Source organism: Gambusia affinis, linkage group LG03, assembly GCF_019740435.1.
Source record: "Gambusia affinis linkage group LG03, SWU_Gaff_1.0, whole genome shotgun sequence".
NCBI classification, from domain to species: Eukaryota; Metazoa; Chordata; class Actinopteri; order Cyprinodontiformes; family Poeciliidae; genus Gambusia; species Gambusia affinis.
Genome location: NC_057870.1, coordinates 23,740,220 through 23,765,809, shown reverse-complemented (window position 1 = coordinate 23,765,809; position 25,590 = coordinate 23,740,220). Strand labels below are relative to the sequence as shown.

The 25,590-nt window shown below is 36.4% G+C and overlaps 1 protein-coding gene across 1 annotated transcript in view; it reads left to right on the top strand.

Moving 5' to 3' along the window:
* The window catches only part of tmem8b (transmembrane protein 8B), a 50,337-nt gene that overhangs the window by 9,400 nt on the left and 15,347 nt on the right, over positions 1–25,590 (top strand). The window contains exons 4-10 of the mRNA XM_044111667.1: positions 1,074–1,207; positions 2,105–2,373; positions 5,626–6,008; positions 15,847–15,943; positions 16,800–16,923; positions 18,632–18,774; positions 20,958–21,136. Of these exons, the coding sequence (XP_043967602.1) occupies positions 1,074–1,207; positions 2,105–2,373; positions 5,626–6,008; positions 15,847–15,943; positions 16,800–16,923; positions 18,632–18,774; positions 20,958–21,136 (1,329 nt within the window). The remainder of the gene's footprint in view (positions 1–1,073; positions 1,208–2,104; positions 2,374–5,625; positions 6,009–15,846; positions 15,944–16,799; positions 16,924–18,631; positions 18,775–20,957; positions 21,137–25,590) is intronic.

Below are 25,590 nucleotides of genomic sequence, written 5' to 3'. Positions count from 1 at the left end.
CCTCTTATAAAAATTTAATTGGTGGAGTAATGTGCAAAATCTGTTCACACCAGCAATTGGAAGAATCTTCTTTAAAGAGCTGCTGACAGATAGGAATGATATTTTAGTCATCCCACACTGAAGTCAGCGCTGTCAGGTAAGTAACAAAAGTGCATTACAAATAAAAGAATCAGAAATGAGTTTAACATAAATCTTTTAAGATTGCATTCATTGCAGCACTGTTGCATGGGATTGCTCAGGTAACGCTGAATTTAAACTAACTGTATACTCCAGAGATGACCCTGAAAAACGCACAGCCTCTGTGGGCATGTCTGAATAAAGGCATTAAAATAATGCAGCTAGGCAGGATTTCTTTAGGGAATCTTGGTGCTTCATGGCTCTAATGGAGTTTGAAAGAACAAAAGAAAACCCCAGAAATCCTGCCAAAAGTAAACTACTCACTTTCTATGTTTGAGATGGTCAAATTTAAGACTACTGCCACCCAATAGAAAGTAAAGCAACCCGAATTTAAAACTCCATTTTGAAAGAGTCTTAATTAAAACCCAGCTTGCTCTAGAAGACGTTTGCTGCTGGTCGGGAGGACAGGCTGTAATAAATCAAGAGGTCACCCTTGCAGCTCCTAGAGTAATGACACGCCACAGTAATTGTTGCTTATGCACAAGGGGGTTAGTGATCGGATGATAGGGATGCAAGACCTCATTTTGTATTCACACCTGTCCTTTCAAATTCAGGTTCTATTCTTGTCCAAACACATTTTCAAGCTGATCGTGTGTAGAAGCAACACATGGACTCCTGGCTTTTAAGTCATTCTCGTTGCTTGCCTCATCTCTGAACCGTTAATGGTTCAGAGAAACACAAATGAAATGGTGGGTGTGCATGCTACGCTGTGTAGTGGAGAGGAGGAGTACAGAGTCATATTAATCCAGGAGGCTGACAAGCTTAATGCACACAGTCCATTAGAGAATTTTTGGCCTCTGAATGATACCTAATCTTCTCTTTACCAGGTTTAGAGGAATATTAATGAGAAAACCGATGAAATACCGACTGAAACTGCTGCTGTGATGTTGTTTCAGGGTTTGTCTGAGGAATGCCAGTATTTGTTCCAACCACAGCTCATTGTCCAGAAGTTGATTGGAATTTCAGTGCTTTATCCTGGATACTTCATTGACCAGATGATCCCAATCCATAACAGATCAGCACTTTACAAGTGAGTATTTTCTTTTTGTGGGATCTTAAAAAGCAAGTGTGAGGTTGGATTGTGTTTATTTGCTTTTGAATTCTACTAAAACCAACCAAAAACAGCTAAAATCAAACTTGTTTTTATTGATTTGCTGACATAATTTAAAGGCACTTAGTTACTGAAAACCACTTTAAGACATTGGATAAGGTCATAAAATTAACCGGTTCTTGCTAGATTATCCTTATGCATTGCCAATAGAGAGAGTGAGTCATTGTTTATAATTAGTAATATGCATCATTCACTGCAACCCTCATGTTAAATAGTGGATGTCCCTGTAGAAAATACAACTTCTACAAGGCAACAGAAGAACACTAAAGTAAGAACCTTTTGCATAAGGGGAAACATGTCTGCACAGCTTATCTGAAACAAAGAATTTAACAATGCTGTTTATATTTTACAGTATAAAGAAGGTTCATAAATAATTTTTTAAAGCCTTGAAAAAACTTGCATAAAATTGGAATATATAAGCAATGAATTCAGCAAATAATATAAAATTTACCCATTTTTTAAAATTACATTATTTTGAAGATTATTTGCATTAAAATTAAAATCTAAAATTGATTTTAACACAATCGAGATCCTTGAACATCCTGCGGTAACATAAATGAATTCATTTTTGGAGCCATGTTGTTTCAACATAAATCACACATCCAGGTTTTTCTTTTATTTTTAGGATACCAGTTTAGCTAAATTTAGAATCAGTTTCAGGTTTGATTTTGACTAAACTGACTTTTATCCATATTCATCACTATATAAATTTGCTGGCATCACTGAAATACCTTTTGTGTTTATCTTAAATATCCTAATGTGTACAATAGTCTGTTCATACAGAGGATGTGGTTATTTGTGTCTGTGTTTGTGCAGGGTTTTCATTCCCAATTACATATCAAAGGTGAAGGTTCAGCTGGTAAACTGCAGCACCAAAAACAAAAGCAGCGAAACCTGTCCTGTGGTGCTGAAGATGAGAGCGCGGGCGCCACCGGTGCACAACTCGAGTGCCCTCGACTGCAGGGAGTGGAACCCGTGTGAATTAGTTACCCTCGTACCTGCCTGGGAGCAATGGTACTACATCCTTGTTGAGAGGTATCTGAGTAACTCAGACGTCTACTTTCGCATCGGTGTGCAAATCACAGGTGAGACTGAATAAAAATGAATAAGCTGTGTTTTTTTCCACCTCTTAGTTTAGCACCTCTGATTCTTTTCAGATGTTTGATAGAGATTGTGGTTAAGCTGTTTGAACAATTGAAGGGATTTTTTTTACCATTTCTTTGGCTAAATCAGGTAGTATTTCCAGTAAATAGTAAATATGGTTTATCGCCTATACAATGGTTATATACAGACTAAAGAGGAATATGTGAAAAAAGAACCTACAGAACAGTGTTTCTCACTTATGTGTTGAAGACCTAAGAAAGAAAAAGTGTAATTTCTCAAAATTGGAAGCAGCAGAAAAACACCTCCAAGAAAATAAGAAGTCAGTACTAGTCCAAAAAAATCCTAATCTGGATGTCTCTAGGCCAAGGGTGTCAAACTCCAGTCCTCAACTGGTGTCTTGCAACTTTTAGATGTGCCTCTGCTGCATCACACCTGAATAGAACAATTAGGTCATTAGCAAGGCTCTGGAGAATTTATCTACATAAGGAGGTCAGTAAACCATTTCATTCCAGTGTTTTGTACCTGTGGCACATCTAAAAACTGCAGGACAGTGGCCCTTGAGGACTGGAGTTTGACAACTGTGCTCTAGGCTAATATAGACTCAACCTCCTGTTCATTCCAGACCATGTCATGTAAAATAGTGAAGTATTTTTCACCAGAAACACCCAGTTAAGTTTTTAATCAAACAACTTCTTCTGGAAGATTATACATTCATTTATGCCAAGTGAACATTTATGTTTAAATTTTAATCCTAAAGTGTAATAAAGTGTTTTCGTTGATCCCAGAAATGTAGAACAACATCTTCCTGCTGGCAGTCAGTATCAGAGCTGGTACATAACTCTCCTGAGTGATTGTCAGTAATATGCCACTGTATCTGTAGATTAGTGCTCTGTGTATAACAAATTGATGATAAAGTGTTTCTCAAATTGATAAAAACTGATGCAAAGCACTCTTGACTAAGCATGAATTTGTGTCAAGTCTGTAGTGGGCTGAAGTGCATTTGTACTCATGGCATGGACACAAATACACATGAACTAATAATGTTAAATGATCTATCCTACCATCAAAGCAGCATATTTGTCAAGAAAGCTCTTCCTTGCTTTTCCTAGCAAGGTTGTTTGTTGAGTTTCAAAGTTTTAAAACACCTTAATTCCATAATAGAAGAAGAAAATTTGATAAGGAGAATAAAAGTAAAGACAAAATTATTGGAGCTGTTCTTTTGTGGAAAAACAGGAATACTATATTAGTGTACTTAAGAAAAACCTGATACCTCTTTAAAGACATTTGCAGACTACCATTTCATGCCTTGTTTTTGTTCATAGTCTCTGTTTTCTGAATCAAAACTAAATTTAATCAAAATAGTTTGTTTCCATGTCCACTAAAACACTGTAAGTGGAAAATCATTATTCCATCTCTTGATATGAAATAAGCAAAACAAAAATTCCTGAAGTATTTATTAGGTATGTTGTCTTTGAACAATTTTTAATGAAAACAAACCCTTTCTGTTCAAGAAAAAACTTGTTTTTATTCTTTAACAATGCACATTTTGCATCTCAGATTGCTGGTCATAATTTTTTTTTAAAAGTGTAGTTTTGATTTTACATTAAAATACTCCTCCTGCAATGAATCATGAGAAATGTACCGATGAAGTTGAAGGGAGGAACTGATATTAGGCATGTTTCACTTTGACTACTGAAGAAAGATTCCTTCAGTTCCATAAAAGATGCTTGTTCAAGAACAGTGCAGGATAGGTTAGCAGGGACTGGGAAAAAAGGATGAATAATCTGCTACATGCTGTTATGGAGTTTAGGATATTTTTTATGCATTTCCTAAAAGGGATGGCTCACAAATCTATGGGAAGTCCACTCCCATGTAGCAATTCTCCCCCTCTGTTCCACGCCGTGCCATGCACTTTGTGACCATGGCAACACAGACACTAATTATTCACACTCTGTCTCTCCTCCTGCCTGGCAGCCAGATCTTACTTGACCTTTTGCAGATTTGAATTGAGGAACACCTCAGGTTCAGAAGGGAGACCATCTGGAGTTCTCGCCTCCTAATGCTTTTCTTGATAATATAAATTTTTGTTGCTACAAGCGTCTGAAATGAAAATTTGCAACCTTATTTGAATTCTTTACAGTTTAAAAGCAAAGTTGACGGCCAGACAGTGCATGAAAAAGTAGGTTACAATTTATTATTTATCATTGTTGTGTAGAGCTTTTTTACTTTTTACCCGGGGTGATCGGACAAAGAAGGAAGTTCATGCGTTATGCTATGTATTCAAGCAAGACAAAGACATTTTTCTCAATTATTAATGTCATAAAACATGTGGTTACAATCCTCCTTTGTATAGCCATCCTTCCACTATCATAACTATTGGCTTTATTCTGCATATTGGTCTTCATCATTTTCTGGAGCACGCATTATTAAGTATTTTTAGGTGTGCTTCAGCTATTCTAACATATCAGAATCCTTCACGCTTCTTCAGAGACAACGGTATGCAAACGAGGGTGAGCTAGAAAATCCTTTGACAAATGCTTTTCCCTTGAGGACTGCTGGTATTTGATGCTTCCCAGCCAGTTGTCATCAATGACCATTTTGCAGGGAGTTGCTTTGTGTTGAAAGAGAGAGCGTACTGTTAGCAATTACAGTGAATCTATGTCTCATTAAGAATCAGTCTGTGGCTCTGGAAGCCAGCTGAAGGCAATCATTTGAAACATTTTGTAGGACTTAGCTACATCAAGCCATTTTTCAACTGTTTTCCTTTCCATTTTTGTTTGACATTTCATTTTATTGATTATTTTATTACACAAATGCAACTTAAAAAATGTCCCTGAATGCTGAACTCATGTAGGAATGACTCTGAAAACCTCCACATGTTGTATATTACAACCAAATACTTCACTGTATTTCACTTTTCAGTTAAAATGATTTTGGGCTTTGTCTCTACCAACCTTTGCTCTGAGTTGTTTTTTTTAAACCCTAACCCTGAGATTAATTCCCTTCTTACCCAGCCTGTCTGTTTAAGTGAAGGAGCAAAACACCTTTCAGAGTGCTATTTGTTAAAATTTTTTTTATCACTTTCCTTCCACTAAATTATGCTGAACTTTGCTTTCTTCTATCATATAACTCCCCAATAAACGGAATTTGTTTAAAATTTGACAAAGATTTTAAAAAGTTTTTTTATTTTTTTTTTATTTATCCTCTTTGAAATGTTATCTTTCCCCTATCAGATTGCTCCAAACCCAGCTCATCGAAGGACCGAGCGCAGTACAGCTCATCCATGAACATGCCTCAGTCTTTTGGAACAGCGATGGGTTTCTCTCTGTCAGACACGTTGCTGATGGCATCCGTGCCTGGCCTGTCTCAGAACGCTAGTCACCTGCACACCTCAGAGGACAGCATCATTTACCTCGCCCCCACAGCAGACACGAACAAATGCTGGCCCATTCGCCCCACCCTGCGTAACGAGCTGGATACCTTCTCTGTGCACTTCTATGTCTTTTTTGGTCCAAACATATCCATTCCACCTGACCGGGCCGCTGTGTTTGCCATCAACCTGATGCCTGTTTTAGACAGCGGAGGGGTCCTCAATATGGAGCTCAAATTAAACCTGGTAAGTTGCAGAATAAGATATTTTATATTGTTCAATTTTCAAATTGATATGTTCCTGTATTACTTCTTGTCTGTAGAAACTAATCTAAGATTTTGGTCTGCGTTCCATTGCCGCCTGTTTTCTAATGCTCTGACAGACAAATTGATAAAGCACTACAATCTCCTCCATTTTGCAACTGATTTGCTTGTGCCGTTTATTTTTGTAAAATATTTGCAAAGCAGTTTACCATAAATAGGGGAGCCTCCAATTCTAGCATATGGGTGCAATGTGACCACATATAAAAACAATGCTTAGAGATACAGAAAAATGTTTCACTTTTTCACTTTATGGTAAGGCATGCCCCTGGGTACTCTGCCATTTTTTTAATTTCTGACCACCTGGAATGTTTAAACTGAATGGATGGATAGATGGAAAAGTAAATCTTTTTTGTTTCTTTCTTTTTTTTCAGAAAGGGATACTGTAAGTGCCATTAGTTTGTTTTAATTTAGGGACAATATCTATGACAACCTTTAAACATAAAAGGCTTTTTTGTGTCCAAGGGACATAGATGAAACCCAAACTGAAGGGACCTCAAAGATTCGACAAGAGCTTCAGTCTTTAACCTGATGAAAAATTCCTCAAAACTCTGGCCAATTTCTGGCATTGCATTGGCATTTTCACATAAGTGAGTAGTACAGTCTGGGTTACAAGAGTGTGGAATCACTTTTCAGAATTTGGAGCAGATGCTAAATCAGATTTGTGAACAATTAGCCCTCACTAATAGTTTTGTGCGTCTGCCCATTAATCTATTTTCTTTTACACAAGATCAGATTATAATCAAGGCCCACATGTACAAACAGGGGTGTGGATTTCCTGCTGAAATACTTAAACAAGAAAACAATGTGCTGCCAAATAACTCTTGATGTATGAAATTGTGTGTACCAATGGATTCAAGCACATTTTCTTCTTCCATTCTAGAGAGAATGAGCACACATGGAGACGTGCCAGCCACCTTCTTTGGCACACCTCATTTAAATATTCAGAAAAAAAGAGTATGATCTGTGATTCTCTTTTCTGCCTAATAAAAAAATCATGTTTAGATGACAGAATGAAATATAAACTGGGTTGCTTTTGCATAAAAATCCATTAATATTAAGAATAAAAAGTGTCATTGTTGTAAATAAAACACTCTTATAGTGAATAAATGCAGACATGATGGGGAAAGAACATTTCCACCAGTGTTAGATGCAGAGGCATTTTTAGGGGCTTGCTAGAATGTTCTGAAACTGTAGTTTAATCAGCAAATAGTTTGGTGAGCTCAGCAACAGAGCATTGCATTGGGTACTGACTGCACACAGCTTCTCACCAAGATCCTCTCTTGAACTAATTGCAGTTCAGTCAACCTATGAAACCTAAAATTGTTGATTAGCTAATTGCCATCTTGCAGCAGAAATATCTACATATGTGTTCTTTTAGCATCAAGCCATGTGACATGTGGGAATAAAGTTGAGTGTTGCTCAAGGCGTTTTCCACAGCTGTTTGCATGCTTGACACATCTTGACATCTACAATTGCAATTGTATACTTGTGCAAGTATTAAATGCATGCATGTGAATACATTAATATTATCATGTTTCTGATTATTTGTACATAATTAGCAGTTTCCCTGCAAACTCTGTTGGTGTTGAGTAACTCTAGAACCATTCATACAGCAGCTGTGAAGTTGGTGTGAGACTGCATACACAATCAGTCAACACTTCTGTAAGTCTGCCTCAGGGCAGCTGTGGCTACCATGTAGCTTACCATCATCCATGTGTGAATGTGTCTACCGGTGAATGACTAATTGTAGTGTGAAGCACTTTGGAGTCTTTTGACTTGATAAAGTGCCATACAAATCCAAGCCAAAAGGAAGTGAGTCACATTTCTATGAGTTGACCTCTTTCACTTGAGGTGCCTGGATGCACGTGTAATGACAGACTTGGTGTGGGAATGGAAAAAGGTCACAACAAAAATTGCCTCAGTGTCGGAGCTGTGACATATGTCTCTAAATGAAACCAAACAAAATGCAAAAATCCATCTGTCAGATAGGGAAGGCATTAGAATGCACCTGCAGTGCATCTACAGGGAATCAAAAAAGCTGCCAGATAGTTTTAAACTTTTCATTCATAATAGAGATCAAGCCAGCAAGTATTGAAATACACAGAGGATTAGGCCTGAAAAGGAAATCTTTTAGATTGTTTGGTTCAAAGGAATGTCCTGACATTTCAGAAAATATCCTTCTTTTTACTTCCCTCCCAGGATTTTGACTATCAGACTCACATCTGTGCATGCAGAAAATGTATTGTTCAAGGACATTTTTCAGCTCTAAAAAGCATGCAATTACTTCTCACCTGAAGATCTGTTAGTCATAATGACCATCAGTTTAAAAACAGAATCAGAAGTGAAAAGAATTATTTTGCTGAGGGAAAATAATTCCACATAGTTTTGCATGTGTACATGGCAGGTTTGAAGTTGTTGAAATGCCACTGCAGCCTCCATGCTGCTCCTCTCTGCTGTCAGAATTTACGATAGGCAAGGCTAAACACATCCTTCCTCTCCACTACACACACAGAGATGAAATTGATAATCGATCTTTTAGTCTAAACCCCTGCCAAGAAGGTAAACAGGACTATTTCCCAAAATGTCGGATACAAACACAAACAGAAAACTTATGAGGAAATAGAAAATATTTGACAATCATTAAATTGTTTCTTTAGAGACTGATGTTGATTTTGTCATTTCCAGGGAGATCAACTTGTAGACTAGGCTTTTTGTTTTTCTTGTTAAAACAATCTTGTCTCTATGCTTATACAGGATTTATTTATTAATATATGACAAAATTCATTGGATTCATTATACATTTTTCATGTTTAACTTCATCAAAAGTTGTTATGGCACTTATTATTATTATTACTATTTTTTTTTTTTCTTTTTCATCTAATGACTCTTTAAGATTGACTTTCCTAATGCTAAAGGTGTTTCTTGTGTTTCAGACTGCTAGTTTATTTAGCATATTCAAACACTTAACTTGCTGCATTCTTGTTGGTTGTATTGGAAGCTCTACTTTTGCTTTTCAAACTTGCATGGTTGTATAATTGTGCGTCAGTTTGTAGCCATTTTTATGTGTAAGTGTAAGTGTTGAGTTGGGGGCGTGGCCAGCAGCAGATTATTGGGGGACCAGAGGCCCTAAAATGTCTCATTTTGAAAGGAACTCGATTAAAATCTCATTATCTAAGAATGATTTTGTGTAAAAAAGCAAATGTAATGAACATGTTTTGCATGACCCATGGACTTATCCTAACCTGTTCAAGGAAGCATATGTAATAGGTCACCTTTAAAAGTGAAAAAATATAAGCAAAATCTATTTCTTTAGAGACAGAATATATAAAAAGAAGGAAATAATATTTTTGTACAGAACTTTATTTATGCTTTGCCTGTCTTCAGAGCATTTTGTGTGCTATTTTGACTTTGGATAAGCAGTTTTGTTGCATTCCTTTCATGCAAAGTATTAAGGAATAGAGCACAGTTCAGCTTTAAGATGTGCAGGGCTGAGTTAGTAGACAGATTTTACTTCTGCAGAAGTCACAGGGACAGAGTATTGTGATGCAACCTGTTTGGTGTGATAGTTTTCCAAACTGTAAGATGTATTTTTCAGAGGCAGTGTTATCATATATAATCTATGAACAGATTTCTCCCCATTGGCGATGATCTGTCTCTTGCTTGTCACAAATTCAGAGTTTAGTCAGCAGCTGCTGGTGGAGGACGTTAGCAGATTTATAAGATTTTTGAGGACAAGAGCTGAAACCTTTGTGTAATTTAAATTCACCTCTGTCCCAGAGAGCCTAAAGGATACTCTTATTTCCACTGATTCCTCGGGTGTCAGGTTATTGATTTAATCTCTTTTGATGCAATTTTAAAATGACTCTTTTGGTAGGGCAATGCAGAGGGGAAAATTAAAGGCAGCATAATGAGATCATTTATTTTAGAATATATTATTGTCCTTTTATAGGTTTTTCCAAAGCTGTGCTCATGGAGGTCACAATAATTATCTTAAAATGAATTGGCAAATGAAGTATAGCACAAGAGATTCAAAGAAAAGTTATAAAAATGCAAGAAATTACACATAAACTAAAGTGCCATAAACATGAATCATAAAATTTCCAGAGTCAAATTTAAGGTGAGCTTGGAGCTTGGTTTAAATTGGATCATTAACAAGATAATCAAAGGTCAAGCAGCAAATTAAGGCTTCCTGAATTGCTGAAAAATAAAAAACAATGTGTCTTTCAAATTATGGACTTCAACATTATTGAATGGCTTATTGAATTGTTTGTTGTAATATGATAATCATCCTGACATCCCTAGCTGTCTGTAACTTTTATATCCTGGTTGGACGGCAGTTTCCTGTGAGAATAACAATAAAATTTAAAATGATGCAATTCTTTATCTTTTTCAGTAAAGTGAGGTGAACTGTTCTGCATGGTTTCATCTGCACACACCCTAAAGGGAATTGTAGTCTGATAGTTTCATCTCTGTTTTATCAAGTTTTCTGACAGATTTCCTTATGGCACAATAAAATATAATTTATCTACACTTTATTATTCGAACAGTAAATTTCCCCCAGGGGACTGACATGTACCTTATAGTGAGTAATAGCTTCTCTTTGTCCTCTCTACAGTAAACGCGTGACTGAGGGAGAACTGCATTGATGATTGTCCTTCTATGAGGGTCACTCACCTGTATAAAGAAACATCACGTCTCCTTTTCTTGGATCTCATCAAAAGTTTACCTTTTAGACCAAACTTTAGGAAGTTTTTTGCTATAATTTAGCAATATATAGTTAAAGGATGTGTGATAAGCTCACGTATGAATTTTTCACACTACTAAATATACTTCAGTCAATTGTTTTTTATTAAATATAAGTGGAAGAAACTGCAGCAGAGTAGACACCTGTGATATGATGAATCATGACTCACAATCTGACAGTTCAGTTGATGGGACTGGATTTGGCAGGAGAACAAAAATTGCCTGATTACATCGCTTCAAGTCTAAAGTTTGGCTCAGAGGAGACTAAGGCATGGAGACATTTTTAGGAAATTGGGTTCAGCACACCAAGACATATGGTATGATTTTGTTTTCCCAGCCTGTGGGTATCTCTCTCAGTTTGATAATGAAGGTGTACCAGTGAACAAAATAAAGTCCATAAAGACATGAATGAATCCGTTTCTGTGGATGAACTTGACTGGCCTGCACAGTCTAGACCTCAGCCCTCAACAGTCCTGAATAACTTTGAGATGGATTAGAGTGGAGACTTGAAGCTAGGCTTTCTAGTCCAACATCAGTGTCTGATCTTAAAAATACACTTCTGGAAGTATGATCAAGAAGTCCCATAATTGGACTCCTAAACCTTGAGGAAATTTCAGGAACTGTCTTAGCTACAAAGGTTGGGCTGCCAATAAATTAAATGTAAATTAAAGGTGTCACTCAAGTGTATATACGTGGGAATCCCAGCAAACACTTCTAATAATGTTTTAGTCAATGATTTGTCCTTTTCAAAGTGTTTGAGATTAGGTTGTTCTGGCACAGTCAGTGCTTTGACAAAATCCTATTAAACAACTTGGAGTTTTTCTAACCATACAAACTTGATTTTATCTCTCACACACACACTATCCCCAGTGAGACCTTAGACAGGCTGTCATACGCTTTCTTAATTATGTCCAGTGAATAAAATAATTCACAAGTGATTGCAGTCAAGTGTAAAAGCTGCATAAGAACAGATGTGGTGCTCATCAGAAGAGGGAGTCATATGCCTGAATGGTTTCAAATATGTTTTTTAGTTTTATTTGATTAAAGATCGCTTTGCAAATCTTGTTTTGGCTTTGGGTTGATAATTCTCTTTCATTAATATGTGATTTAAAAAAAGTAAAAATTAGAAAGATTTCTATTTATTAATTTATTCTTTTTTCAGATGGAAATGTACAATCAAAGCCTGTTACTAAGCAACATTGAAATGCTCAGTTTTTTATCACATGTAATGCCTTACAAAAATATTCATATCCTTAAAATATTTCAACATTGTCCTTGTATTTTAATTGGATGTCATGTGATAAACAGAAATGAAGTGGCAAATCATTTTGAAGGAGATTACTACAGGCTTTTAAATATTTTTTGCTTAAATTAAAAACTGAAGTGACATGCTTTTATATTCAGCAAATAAAGGGGGATACAAACACCTTTTACTGCTAATAGAGGTAAACATTTCACTCAATTTTGTTTTGCAAAACAACAAACAAACTTTGATTTGATGTTTTTCTGTGCATAGTCTTGCCACATATTCTTATTTGGATATTGGTCGGTACTTTAACTAAGCCACCCTAACTCAAATATGGTTTGATCTAAACTATTCCATTTTCAACTCTATGTTTGGAGTGATTGTTCTGCTGGAAAGTGAACATCCACCTCACTCTCAAGTCTTTAGCTATATTTTCCTTGGTTTGGAGTGGTGCCCATACTCTTTACATATTCAGGTAATAGTTTTAAACCACGTTGACTCTATTAATTAGCTGACTTCTTATGAGAATTGGATTTTATTTAGGTGAAAGTGAAAAGAGCTGGCTTTTTTGTTTAGTTGTTGACATAAACAGGGATGGTGTGACTATGTTATCTTAAGTACCACAATATGATGAACAAATAATGCATTTCAACTTTGTGGTTGAAATGCATTATTCAACCACAAAGTTTGTGGTTGAATAATGCATTATTCAGTTTGTAGCCATAACAATGGCTACAAACTGACTCACAATTATACAACAATGCAAATTGTAGGCTGAAATTTTTAGTAGCAGAACTGCATGACTTCCTTCACCTATTTATGCATTAAAAAATTATTCTTCTCTTGCTTTATTTATGAAATTTCTTTTCGTTTTATTCCCCCTCATCCTGAAACCTTGATTAGTAATTTGTTGCTAGATGGCACTCCAAACTGAATTATTCCTCTGCCACTCACATTCAGCCATCATAACTAACTGATGCATAATGGATCCGGCATATAAATCACACTGTTAAATGTGATTGATGTGGCTATGTTTTACAACAATGCTACAAAGTGCTTTACATGCACAGGCCATCAATAATAGGATAAGCAAAAAAATAAACAAATAGCAGTAAAATTACAAACATTAATCTATAATGGGGTTTAAACCAGAACCAGAAATTATGTTAAATTAAAAGCAAATCACATAATGGCCTAGAAGCAAAGCTGTTTTATGAGATGTATTAAATCCCCTTAAAAGAGCTGGCCTTTGTATCTGGATAGTACAGATATGGAGTGGCGAAGGTAGATAAACCTGGAAGACAAACGGAGCCTCGGAAGTTATCGTAGAAATCTTAATTTAGGCACCACACAGATCTGCAGAGCAGAGTTTCAGAACAAAACTGTTTCCTGGTTTCACCCGCGCCGAGGGAGTTCAGATAATAAATCTGAGAAAGATGAAATGCGCAAAATAATCATGTGTATCTTGAGATAATCTTGCTTCCTTAATTCCCGGTGTTTACCGGTGAACCAGGATGTTTACGACAAGTGAAGAGAAGGGATTGCCCCACACATGATCTCCTGTAAAGATAGGATTCAACAGTAAATCAACCCTGAGAAATTCTGACTCCTTAAGCAGAATACTTTCTGTGAGGTGTGAGGGGGATGGATGTAGGTGCAGTTTCTTGAAAAATGAAATAAAATCAGCTAACTTTATTTTTATGCTTGACTGTAGCTTCCCTGCATCTGTGAAATTCCATATTTGGTGTCAGACTTCATTTGGTGTCGCATCTTCATTTGGATAGGCTTTATTCAGTGGGAGATATTATACATCTGAATCTTCAGTAAATCATCATGTCATCAAATCATTCATCTATTCATCCATCTGTTTGTCCACCCATCCAATCATCCATCTATCCATCCGTTTACCCACCAATCTGTTTTTCATCCATATATATTTTTTTATCTACCTATTTCTCCATCTGTCAGTCTGACGCTTGGTCTGTCCATACTTCCATCAGTCCAGTGCTGTAGTTATTTATTTATTTGAATCAGTCAGTTTAAAAGGAAAGAGAAAGGGGGGGAGCAAGATACCCATTTTAATTTGTACAGGGCCTTTATCTGGGCTTTTCTGGCTGAGGCAGCATAAGTAGAATTGATCTAAAGAGACCATGACAGTTCATATCTGCCATGTAAAATCCATCCATCCATCCCTATATCTGAGAATTGGCAATGGATCCATGAGAGTTCCAGAAAAGATTTATAGACCCTCCAATCAGTTTTTGGAGTCCCCTTCCACTCCCCAAAGGGACATGCCTGAAAAAACTCCAAAAGACAACAAGAATGAAAACCTGCTGATGAGCAGCTGAACACTTCCTCTGTATCCCAGGCTGGGTTCACCCTTGGAGATAAGGAGAGGGGCTGTCGACTGCTTGTATCTGGAATCTTGTTCTTTCAGTCATTTGTCCGTTTATCACAACCATAGGTCAGAATGTAGATTAACCAGTAAATCAAGAACTTTGCTTATCATCTCAACTCCTTCTTCACTGTGATAAATCAGAGCAGCACATACATCAATGCAGTTGAGGCCCCAATTCTTGCTTCACTATATCATTACTCATGAACCACATAGGGAACATTTCAAATTATGCCTCCTCAGGTACTGATTAACCCCATGCCTGTAGCATGGGTTGAGAGATATGACACGTGACTTAAAGGAATTAACTCTAATTATTTCTGCTATAAAGAATCTCTGAGTGGATTGCAGAAATTCACAGCGGCAAAAGCCAAAGATATTTATGCTTGTATCGATAGTCAAGAAACCATTACCCTTTGCTTCCTCTTGACCAGTGTCTGGCAGACTCTTTCAGTTTTCATTTGAGTATTTCTTACTTAATACTTCATCTTCAGATTTTAGGGTAGAGCTGCAATGAAGCATAGGCATCTTAAAATGCCAGTGGACTTGATTTAGTTTAACCATCAAGAGATTACAGGCCAGATGGTGAGTTTAGGAAGCCTGAAATCTCAGCACCTGGCAAAGTGTTTGTCATTGCATTAATCAAGAACATTTCCAGCTCCTTCCATATACATTATGCTTTTTTTCTGCTATGTGGAGGTGAGAGAAATCTTATAATTCCTAAAAATAATTGCCTTAATATGTCCCTACTCCCTTTGGATACAAGTAAATGCATTTAATAGCTGGAGAATTGTTCTATGATTTCCTTTTATTGTCTCAGACAAAATGATGTTTTGAGGGTGCTTACCAATACAATAATTTAGTTGGACAGATTTTATATTAGTTATAAACCACTTCATTACTTTATTCACAGAAAAGGACAAGACAACTTGTAAAATGTCAGATAAAGTGCTTGAATACTCTCTGATAATTTATGAATACATTTATTTTATTATTGCTTTTTGTCCTGTTTCTATGCTGACACTTAATCTGATTGCCTCGATTTCTGTTTCTACCGCATGAGCTATTTTATATTGGCATATGCAACTTCCAACGCCTGAATAATTCTTCTGAATTTCCTTTTAATGCATAAGCATGTTATTGTATAATTGATGCTGCGAGGTGATAAACTGCCAACATCTTCATCTAGGTGCCTCTGGCAGACAAACGTAGAGCGGTTTCACTTGATTTGTTAGTTTTAAACTATATTCTTTCATGGCTGAGGGGAGCAGAGGCCTAAGGTAATCATGAATAGTATGAGCTCACCGCCAAGAAGACAACAGATGGTTGATGATTGTATGGATGATTGGCATTTTCTTCTGTTTCTTCTCCCTGCAGTCTACGCTGAAAGGAGCGAATCTGACTGTGTTCGGCTGCCTTAATTACGGAATGCCTCTCTTCTTGAGAGAAAATTCATCGCTAAAATGTGATTCAGGTATGTTGGATTACCGTGTGACAAAGTTAATTTGGAATATTTTGTGTCCCTACCAGAGGTCGCATTAATCAAATATTTTCAATCTTTGAATCTTTGTTGAAACTGTGGGAAAATCTAACCATCTGTCATTTTCACAGACTACAATTTACCCTTCTGACCAACATGTTTAGACATGCAGACATTTAAATTGTACACACAGAGTAGATTGCAGAGGCAGCCATCAAAATAGATTCTACTAAGAGCGTCTTAAGCACCAGTGGTTGACCAGCTGAACCACTGGTGCAGAAGGAGCACAAGCTGTGGGATTTCCATCTGCTGAAGTGAGTGCATGAAGGATCAGGAAACCCCTCATGCAGAGAGTCTTGTCGATTTATGATCACTTCAATGGGGCAAATTTTTCCTGATTTAAAAACTTTGACTGGTGTTTGTAATTCCAGTCTCTAGTGTGGCAGCAGAGCACTGAGTCAACATCCAGATCAATATTAAAACCCCCATCAAAGTCATCTGTATGCAGCAAAAGTCCAACATTTTATGAGAATAGCTTCTGTGACAAGCTCCCTTCAGACATTTGGTTATATATACGTAGGGGTGCAATTCAGTTTCAAAGTTGTGAGACTGTGCATTCATCTTTCATATCTATAAATGATTCATCTGTCAATTTGTACATTTATTATTTTTTCACCATTCTGATCCTTTATTCAGCCATCATCAAAGATTAACAAAACTTGAATACCTGGAAATTTAAGCAAAAACATCTGAATTTTTAATTTAGATTGAAACAGCAGGTTATTTGTTTTAATTTTCTGTGTTTTCGTAAATTTATAAAGCTTTATTGGTGTTCTCTTTCTTCGATCAGAATCAGTTGCTGGGTTTTTCCTCTCTGTCAACGTGTCCTCTAATATTACCAAACTGAGAATTCCCTACCCACAAACAGGAACCTGGTACCTCAGTCTGCGCTCCTTATGTGCCACTGAACACGGGTAAGATTACTATGGTGTCTCACAGCGAAATTTAATGCAGGTGCAAAGAAATTACATCTTTACAAATCTATGTGCATATTTGCTTTCTTGACACAGACGTAATATAAGACATATAATGGCATTTTTATATTTATGGTTTTAAGGTTTTTGACAACTATTCAAGTTGAACTTAGCAAAAGACAAGAATAACAGGCCTGAACTGCTCTGTATATATCAGAATCCCTCTGACAACACAGGAGCAAGGTATCTGTCATCTGTTCTAGCTCTCAGCAGGAAGGTGAATAAACACATTTCCCAAAATATCTAACTGGGCCTTTAAAGTGGAAAAAAAGTCTATAAAGTGTACTCTCAGGAGTATTTACCCGGAAAGAAAAAAAAAATGGATTTACAAGCAAAAATTCACTGAAATGAGCCGGTTGACTGTTGCTCATAAATTTTTGATGTTCTCATAATCAGTTCACAGCCTCTGTCCCAACGCCCCACAGCAACCTCGGTGAGACAATGTTTGCTCTGTTCTGCAGGAAGGCAATCACAAAACAGGATATAAAATATTTTTATAGCAGATCTTCAAACAGTCGCTACTTTGTTTACCAATTTAATAATTGATTTAGCTCAGTGATTTGGGGAACACGCTTTTCTCCCATCTGTCATCTGGTAGCACAATTTGGCCGTTAGATGCATATGACATGGAAGAGCATTTCTGTCTTGTACATTAAGAATTGTATGACAAGTATGATGATTCAGTCATCTATAAATTTTGTATAATCTCTAAAATGTCAAAGGTGAGCTGTGATTATTTTAATGCGATTACAGAATAAAAAGTGCAGACTGGATCTTTTCCAGCAATAGCACATCAGGCAGACCAAACTGTCAGCATGTTGTACTTTCTGTAAAGGCCACAGCTCTTATCGTTTGTGGACTAGATTATATCTTGTGATATCAAATGTTCTCTCCAACTGTTTGTACTCTGCAGATGAATTCAATAAGTGCACATATTTTTCTGCTAAAGGTTTATTTTAAGTGTGCGTGAGAGATGTTGTGGAAAGAAGGTGGAAAAAATAATGCTATAAAGTTATTCAACAAAATAATTTTCCCAAATTTTTCAGATTGAGCAATTTTGCCAAATCTTTAACAATTCAAAAAATCTGAAAGGAATTGAATTAGATATTAGGTTTTGTAGGTTCTCTTGGGAGTTCCAGTTGAATTTGCATTACAGATAACAGATGGTGAGGGACTTGTACTTATCTTCATTTGAGAGCCTAACCGAGGTTTGGAAATGGTGATGGCATTCACATAATGGTGTGATACATTTCACACGCTAAATTAGTCCAGGCTTGCTTCAGTTGAAAAGTGGCAGTGTGTTTGGCTCATACTCATGATGATTTTTATATGTTGAAAGCACAAGTCAAAAAGGGATCAGTTAAAGCTGCTATGAACAGACAGGAACATATCTGTAAGCAGTTACTTGGCATTTGAAGAGTATAACAAAATCACACACATTTTCTGCAGTACTGTTAAGAAAAAAAATTAATGACATGGATTTTATTTAGCCTTGCAAGATAACTGCTAATAAAATAAAGCACATAAAAAATAAAAGACCCTTAATGGTACTTATTGAAAAAGATAAATAATAATAATAATAAAAAAAACATTGCCAACTCAAATTTCAGTTCTAGTTCTCCTTTGCCTGCTTGTGCTTTTTTCTCAGGTTTGAAGCATGCTCCAATGTAACTGCAGAGGTGTATATGCGTGCATACCTTACTCCATGCATCAATGACTGCGGGACATATGGACAGTGCAAGCTCCTGCGAACCAACAACTACCTTTATGCTGCATGTGAATGCAAAGCAGGTAACAATTTATGTGCAGGAGCCGCCGCAGAGCTCTGTGCATTTGTCACTTACTAGAACAACTCTTCTTTTTTTTTTACTTGGTTTGATTTTGTTCCCATTATGAGCTAAATTCAGATGAAGTCATCTACTAATGTCTTTTTATTATTTGATTTTAATGCCAGATTCAGTCAGCAGTTGAAAATAATTAATGCCTATCTTCAAGAATCCCTCATTGTTTATTATTTAGCAGTACATAAGAAGGAAATGCATGACCATTAATGATATTCAATTTTAGATAAAATAAAAAAGAAAGAGGTTATATCTGCTGCTAATAATTTCAGATTAATTGTAAAATATATGATGGAGAATGACAGAAAATGGGAATGTCAGCCACAAGGGCTTGGGCAAGACGTTTTCCAGAACTGAACTAACAATATGACAATTAAATGATAGGTACCACTGTCCAAGAAGCCTAGTATTAATCTCTTCCTATAAGCTGTTGATGAGACAATAAAACACTCTTAATTACAAACAGCTTTTCAATAAAAGATGAGCTTATGAAGCCAAACAAAGCCTGTCCTCAGAGGCTTTTTTAAAATCCTGCCTTTGATCTTGTTTTATCCCAGCTCGCTGAATCCATTGTCATACTTCATGTGTGCCTCTACTTCCTGGCGGAACCACAGCAATCAACACTTGCCCTTGGCCTGTCTTAACTCAGCAAAACCTCAATAATCCAGTGCCTTGTAAAAATGTTACACACCTTGAACTTTTTCATGTTACACCTTAGAACTGAGCAAACTGGACAGAATAATTATCGCAATATTTTTTGTGAACTGAATTACAAAACAGTAACCAATGAATTCAAATCAAGTCAAGTTTATTTGTAAAGTACATTTTAGCAGGAAGGTAATTCAAAGTGCTTTGCATAAACCATCACACAGTCACCAATTGTGAAACAAGCAATAAACATTACATTTTGTTAAATGCCATCATCAAAACTATCAATAATCATCAAGTATGTCGATCAATGTTCCATTTAGCATTAATCAAAGGCAACTCTAAACAAATGTGTTTTTAGCCTTGATTCAAAGGAACTCTGACTCAGCTGTTTTGTAGTTTTCTGGAAGTTTTTTTCAGATTTGTGGTGCATCGAAACTGAGTTTTGGGGATGCAGAGCTGACCAGAACTAGAAGACCTGAGTGGTCTAGAAGGTTGATACATAAACAATAAGTCTGTAATGGATTTTAGTGGTAAGCTGATCAGTAATTATTAAACAAACAAAAGTATTTTAAAGTCTGTTCTCTTCGCTGGGGACTGGTGCAAGGACTTTACAGCTGGGGTGATGAACTCTGGTTTTAGTGAGAATGCAAGCAACAGCATGGTGGAGGTTATAAAAATGCATTCCAAGCTTGGTTCTTGTGTCACAAAGCATTGTTCAATCCATCATGTGGAAATGAAAGACCATGAAATGTGACTGAAATGTAGACAAAGGGAACTTGCATAGAAATGCACAGCATAGTTTTACAATTTTTTTTTTGCAAAAACAAACATGAAAGTCATGTATAATTTTTCTAAATCCAGCCAGTTGGTTTATCTTAGTAACATCGAACTCTGTTACTGTAATGTGACAATGTGAAAGAATTTGAGGAATCTGAATATTTTTGCTAGCCATAGCTTTGGTCAATACTGTGCACATTCAGAGCTTTGTTTGTGATAATTCTACCCAAAAACCGTACGTACTCTCAATCACTATGTCTTGGCCTGAAATCAGACAGAAAAAGAACCAAACAAAGATAGTCTTCCACACTGTCTTATTCATTTGGCCCCTTGATGATGATGTATTGTAACAAAGCAGACACAGTTGACAATGGGGGGCGTTCACTCCAGGAGGCTCCATTGTTCAAGATAAACAACTTCATACAACTCCAATGTTCCTGAAAAAGAGCTGCTGCTGATGAGACTCTTATCAAGTCATAAAATTTTCATACATTTTACAAAATGCACAAAATTCAAAGGAAAAGATTTTGAACGGCCTGTTTCATCTCCTATTCAAATTTCTTCCATCTTCCAGCCACAAAAAGATTTAACAAGACTTTCCCAAAGTTCATGTAGAGTTTAACACAACTTAACGACACAGAAGCTCCTTTAGATCTCTCCTTTCTTCCGTCAGGCTACAGCTCTGACAGTGTGTTTGTCTAATAGGCTGGAATGGTTGGGGCTGCACCGACAACTCCGAAGCCTATTCTTACAGCTTCCAGCTCCTCTCCACCCTCCTGCTCTGTCTCAGCAACCTGATGTTCGTCCCGCCTGTGGCCATCGCCATTCGAAGCCAATACCTGCTGGAGGCTTCAGTCTACATCTTCACCATGTTTTTCTCCACTGTGAGTCACTTCTAAATGATTCAACTGATGACTGAAAGTGCAGTTGAAGCCATATGCAACAAATATAAAGAAGCATATCATAAAATCCAACCAATCTTTTACTGATTTTAGGTTAGAGAACATTACCAACATTATTTATATTTGTTAAACATGAAAATATTGAGAAAGGGATTTTTTATTTTGTTTTGACATTTTTTTTCCCATATCACTTCTTTTGATTCAGAAGGCACATGCTTTAAAATGCTCTCACAATTTTTGCTTCCCTCTGCGATGTTGTGAAAAGATCAAAACAAATCAAGCAAGTTATCAGAAAGAGAATTGTGGACCTCCACTTGTCTGGTTCATCTTTGGGAACAATTTCAAGATGCCTGACGGTGGCACACTGAATTTTTCAATCAATTTTATGCAAGCATAATCAGCATGACAGTATCCAGCCATCATACTTTTAAGGAAGGAAATGTATTCTGTAGTGTGAAGATAGATGTGGAGCAAAATGCATCAGCTATATAGAAAAAGCAGAAGATCTTGTGAAGATCTTGACTAAAGCTAAGAAGTGATTATTATCTACAGTGAAATGTGTCTTGCACCCATGGCGACTAAAGGCCCACTCAGAGAGGAAGAAGCCATTCTCCAAAAGTAACTTAAAAAGCCCATATACCATTTGTAAATGCACACAGGGACAAATGTATACTTTTTTGAAACAAACGAACAAACAAAAAAAGCATATCCTGTAGTTTGATAAAACTAAAATTGAAATGTTTGACTATATTGCCTAAGGAAAAAAATGCTGAAAACACCACCTGTACTGTGAAGTATGGGCGGCAGCATCATAGTGTGTTGGTGTTTTGCTTCAGGAGGGACTGGTGCATTTCTCACAATAGCTGAAAAGAACATTATGTGATCATATTGAGGCAACATCTTAAGACGTCTGCCAGGAAGTTGAAGCTGGGGTAAAAATTTGTCTTGCAAATGGAAAATGAGACTAAATATACCATGTAATTTGTTATAAAGTAGCCTTGGCACAACAGGATTAATGTTTTTCAGGGACCCTCCCACAGCCCTGATGTCGGTCCCATAGAAAAATTGAAGGGAGAGCTAAAAAAAAGTTTGTGTGAATAATGCAATCTTCCAACTGAACTCCGTTTAGTCCTGTCAGGAGGGATGAGTCATTCAAAAGGTTTAACCTTTAAAAGCCTGGTTTAATATTCTTAATTGACCTAAAACATTAAACATTTAGCCTAATTTAAAGTCAGACAGTAAAAAAAAAGGTCATGCGTTTTCACTTAAAACCTTTGGTTTGATGTCTATATTTTTACATCTCTCTGAAACTCTGAAACTTCATTGCTGATTCATATTCAGACACTTTTAAAGAAGACATGAAAAACAAAATAATTTAGTGGTGTTCTGAAGGTTAAAATCATCATCATAGAATGTGTTCTTTGTATTTGGATGCATATAAACATAAGTGATGCATGCAGGTAATTTCACACAGTTCCTAACAATGGACTCTTGCTGTTCTACTGATTGACACCTAATGATAGTCTGGCACAAAAGCAGTGCTGATGACTACATTATGCAAGCGCTTATGGTGGTAAACTGAAAATGAATTACAGTCACAAAGAGCATTGTTTGAAAATCAGGACCAATTATATATATGTGATAAATGTCACAAGCATGAAAGCATCTAGATCAGGAAATGTGTTTCAGAAATTAGGCTCAGTGTGCAAAACAAATTACACAACATAGATTTTTATTATTTGGAAATCACTTGATAATGCAATACAGTTTATGCTCACCTGTTGCATATTCAGAAGTAGATTTACTTCCAAGATTTTCTTGCAATTATTAAAATGGTCTTTTTTCCTCTGCTACTTTTTTGAATCAATATCCTTCAAACTTTGTCCAGCTAAATTCATTTAAGTTTAAAGGATTTCTTTATAGTATCCAAAAGATATTGTGGAATTTATGGCTACAAAGGAACAAATGTACACATTTGTCTTTTGCTTACACGTTTTGAAGTTCACATGACTTTCTCTTTCAGGTTCTTATTGAGCAGCACAGCTGAATATGTAGATTGCACCCATAAAAAATGCCGTAAAGCTGCTCATTCTGATGTTGACTCTTGTCTTGGGGTCCTGCTACTGCAGGTACTGACAGTCAGGTACCTGATCAGAGCCTGGATAACAGCTCTTGTGAGCATGGACCTTGTTAAAAGACATGAGTTGTCATTTGCTGCAAGCATGCCAGGTTTGACTGATCTTGACAAGACCACTGCCAGAGCCAGCACAAAGCAAATGTGATTCCTGCCTCATAGAGCCCCAAACTATCAGAGGACTCCCATAAATGCTTGAAATTTAACACGAACCATAGATCTGAAATTTTCAATTTGTTCAGTATGAAAATTATTAAATTTGTTTTCACAATTTCAGCATAGATAACAATCTGCCTAGTGATAATCTGAAAGCTTAACCTTTTCTTCGTGTTGAAGCTTGGTTTGTTACATATCAACAGCAAATAATAGCCAATCATCATGATTGCTTTTAGACTTTTAAATTTAGACAATTAAATGGCTCAATCTCTCAGATTCTACCAAATCTGTTGAACCACTGTTAGTGGTGGCGATGCTGTCAATAGGAAAATGGGACCCTCATCAGATTTTCTTTAAGGTTTCATACAACCCCTTTGCTGTAGGCCAACCTTAAGTGAGTGTTACAGTATTATTTTAAGCACAAGTTTCAAATGGCGAGGAAGATCAGTGACAACCAGCAGCCCAAACAAACAACACCACATGAAGACCAATTCCTCACCCTGTCAGCACTCAGGAACGGTAGGCAGTCTTGTACAGATTACAGTTTACTGGGTGTCTGACAGCTCTCTACCCCAAGAATCCAAAACACACAGTGCATTCCCAGTCTCTTAGGACTGCTAGGAGGCCTGCCATGATTACCCTTTGAAGTCTGCCAACACCAATGCAATCAGGCTACAACTGGAACTTGATTAATACAATTTATAAACTTACAAATGCACTTCCTTAAAAATATTGCACAATTTAAGTGAAAAAGGGGACTTTCCATAGTTATGAGATTGAATAATGTTTTTTTGTATAGGTGGGAAAAACATAATTTCTAACTGTGACATATGGACGATACAAGCAGATAAGTCCTTCACAGGTTAGTAGAGTGGCCATTCAGAGCATATAGTACAAAGCTGAAAGAACATTGGCCCTCTAGTCTTTGTTTATACAGGAAATGAATACTGTTGAGCACAAAATTACTCTGTCGGAACATTTTTATTCACCCAAGAAGTTTGTTTCTGATAGGAAATAAGACCGGCATTTCTAAAAACAGTATGAAAGAACAAATGCAAAAAATAAGTGAAAATATAATAGTTTTCAGTGAACCTGCAAATAAAAATGTAAACAGTATGCCTGTGACTTGCTTTCAACTGGCCTCAATGTGTTACTCCTAAAGGAAATCCAATGCAATCAATCACCTTTGAAAGTCAATTCATGAGTAAATAGTCATAACACCTGCATAAATAAACAAAGTATAAATGATGCTTTTCTGTGAAGGCTTCAAGTTTGCTAGAGAACATTTTAGTGAACAAATATCATCACCAAGACCAAGGAACACAGCAGACAGGTCAGGGAGAAGGTTGTGAAAAAAAAATCTAAAGAGCGATAAGATTATAGAAAAGAAACTCAAATCCTAGTTGCCATGAGGCTTGCAGAAAGTTTTTCAGAGATTCACAGATCAGATGAGAAAATCTGTTGACCAGACAACCGTTAGTCATGCACTATGACTAACAGTTGTCTGGTCAACAGATTGACTCATGTGGAGTTCATGAAACAGTATTAATAAGAAACAAAGTGAAGTTTAAAGTTCACATCTTTGATTTGTCCTGGTTTGTAAAAACATTTCAAAGAGGTGGAAGAAGGTGTTATTCAGCAGCGAGACGTGAGCTGGTCGGAACTGATTCATGATGCTAAATTATTATTTTACACAGCTGCAACAAAATGGTTAGATCAAAGCATCTGTAAGTTGAAGACTTGAAAAATAATATTGACCCTGGAATTCAATCTGATTCAGCCTGGAATATTTTGGAACAAAGATTTTTCAAAAATGTAAACCTTTATGTATGCAATGGTGGTAGAGAAATACCCCTCAAAAGGTTAAAGTATCTGAAATCTGAAATTTTTCAGATTTTTATTTAAAAAAAATAATCATTTAATATAATTGAAAATCATTTATAACTTTTGATTCACAATGCCATATACTTAGAGGTAATGCTTGTAACATGACAAAATGTGAAAATATGTTTATGAGGCACAAATACTTTCAAAAGGCTATTAGTTTCCCAACAGAAAGGTTTATTTTAAGAAACTGAAACCATATGGTTAGATGGAGTTTCCATTTTTTTCTGTGCTTTGGAGAAATTCCTTTTAAAAAAACTGA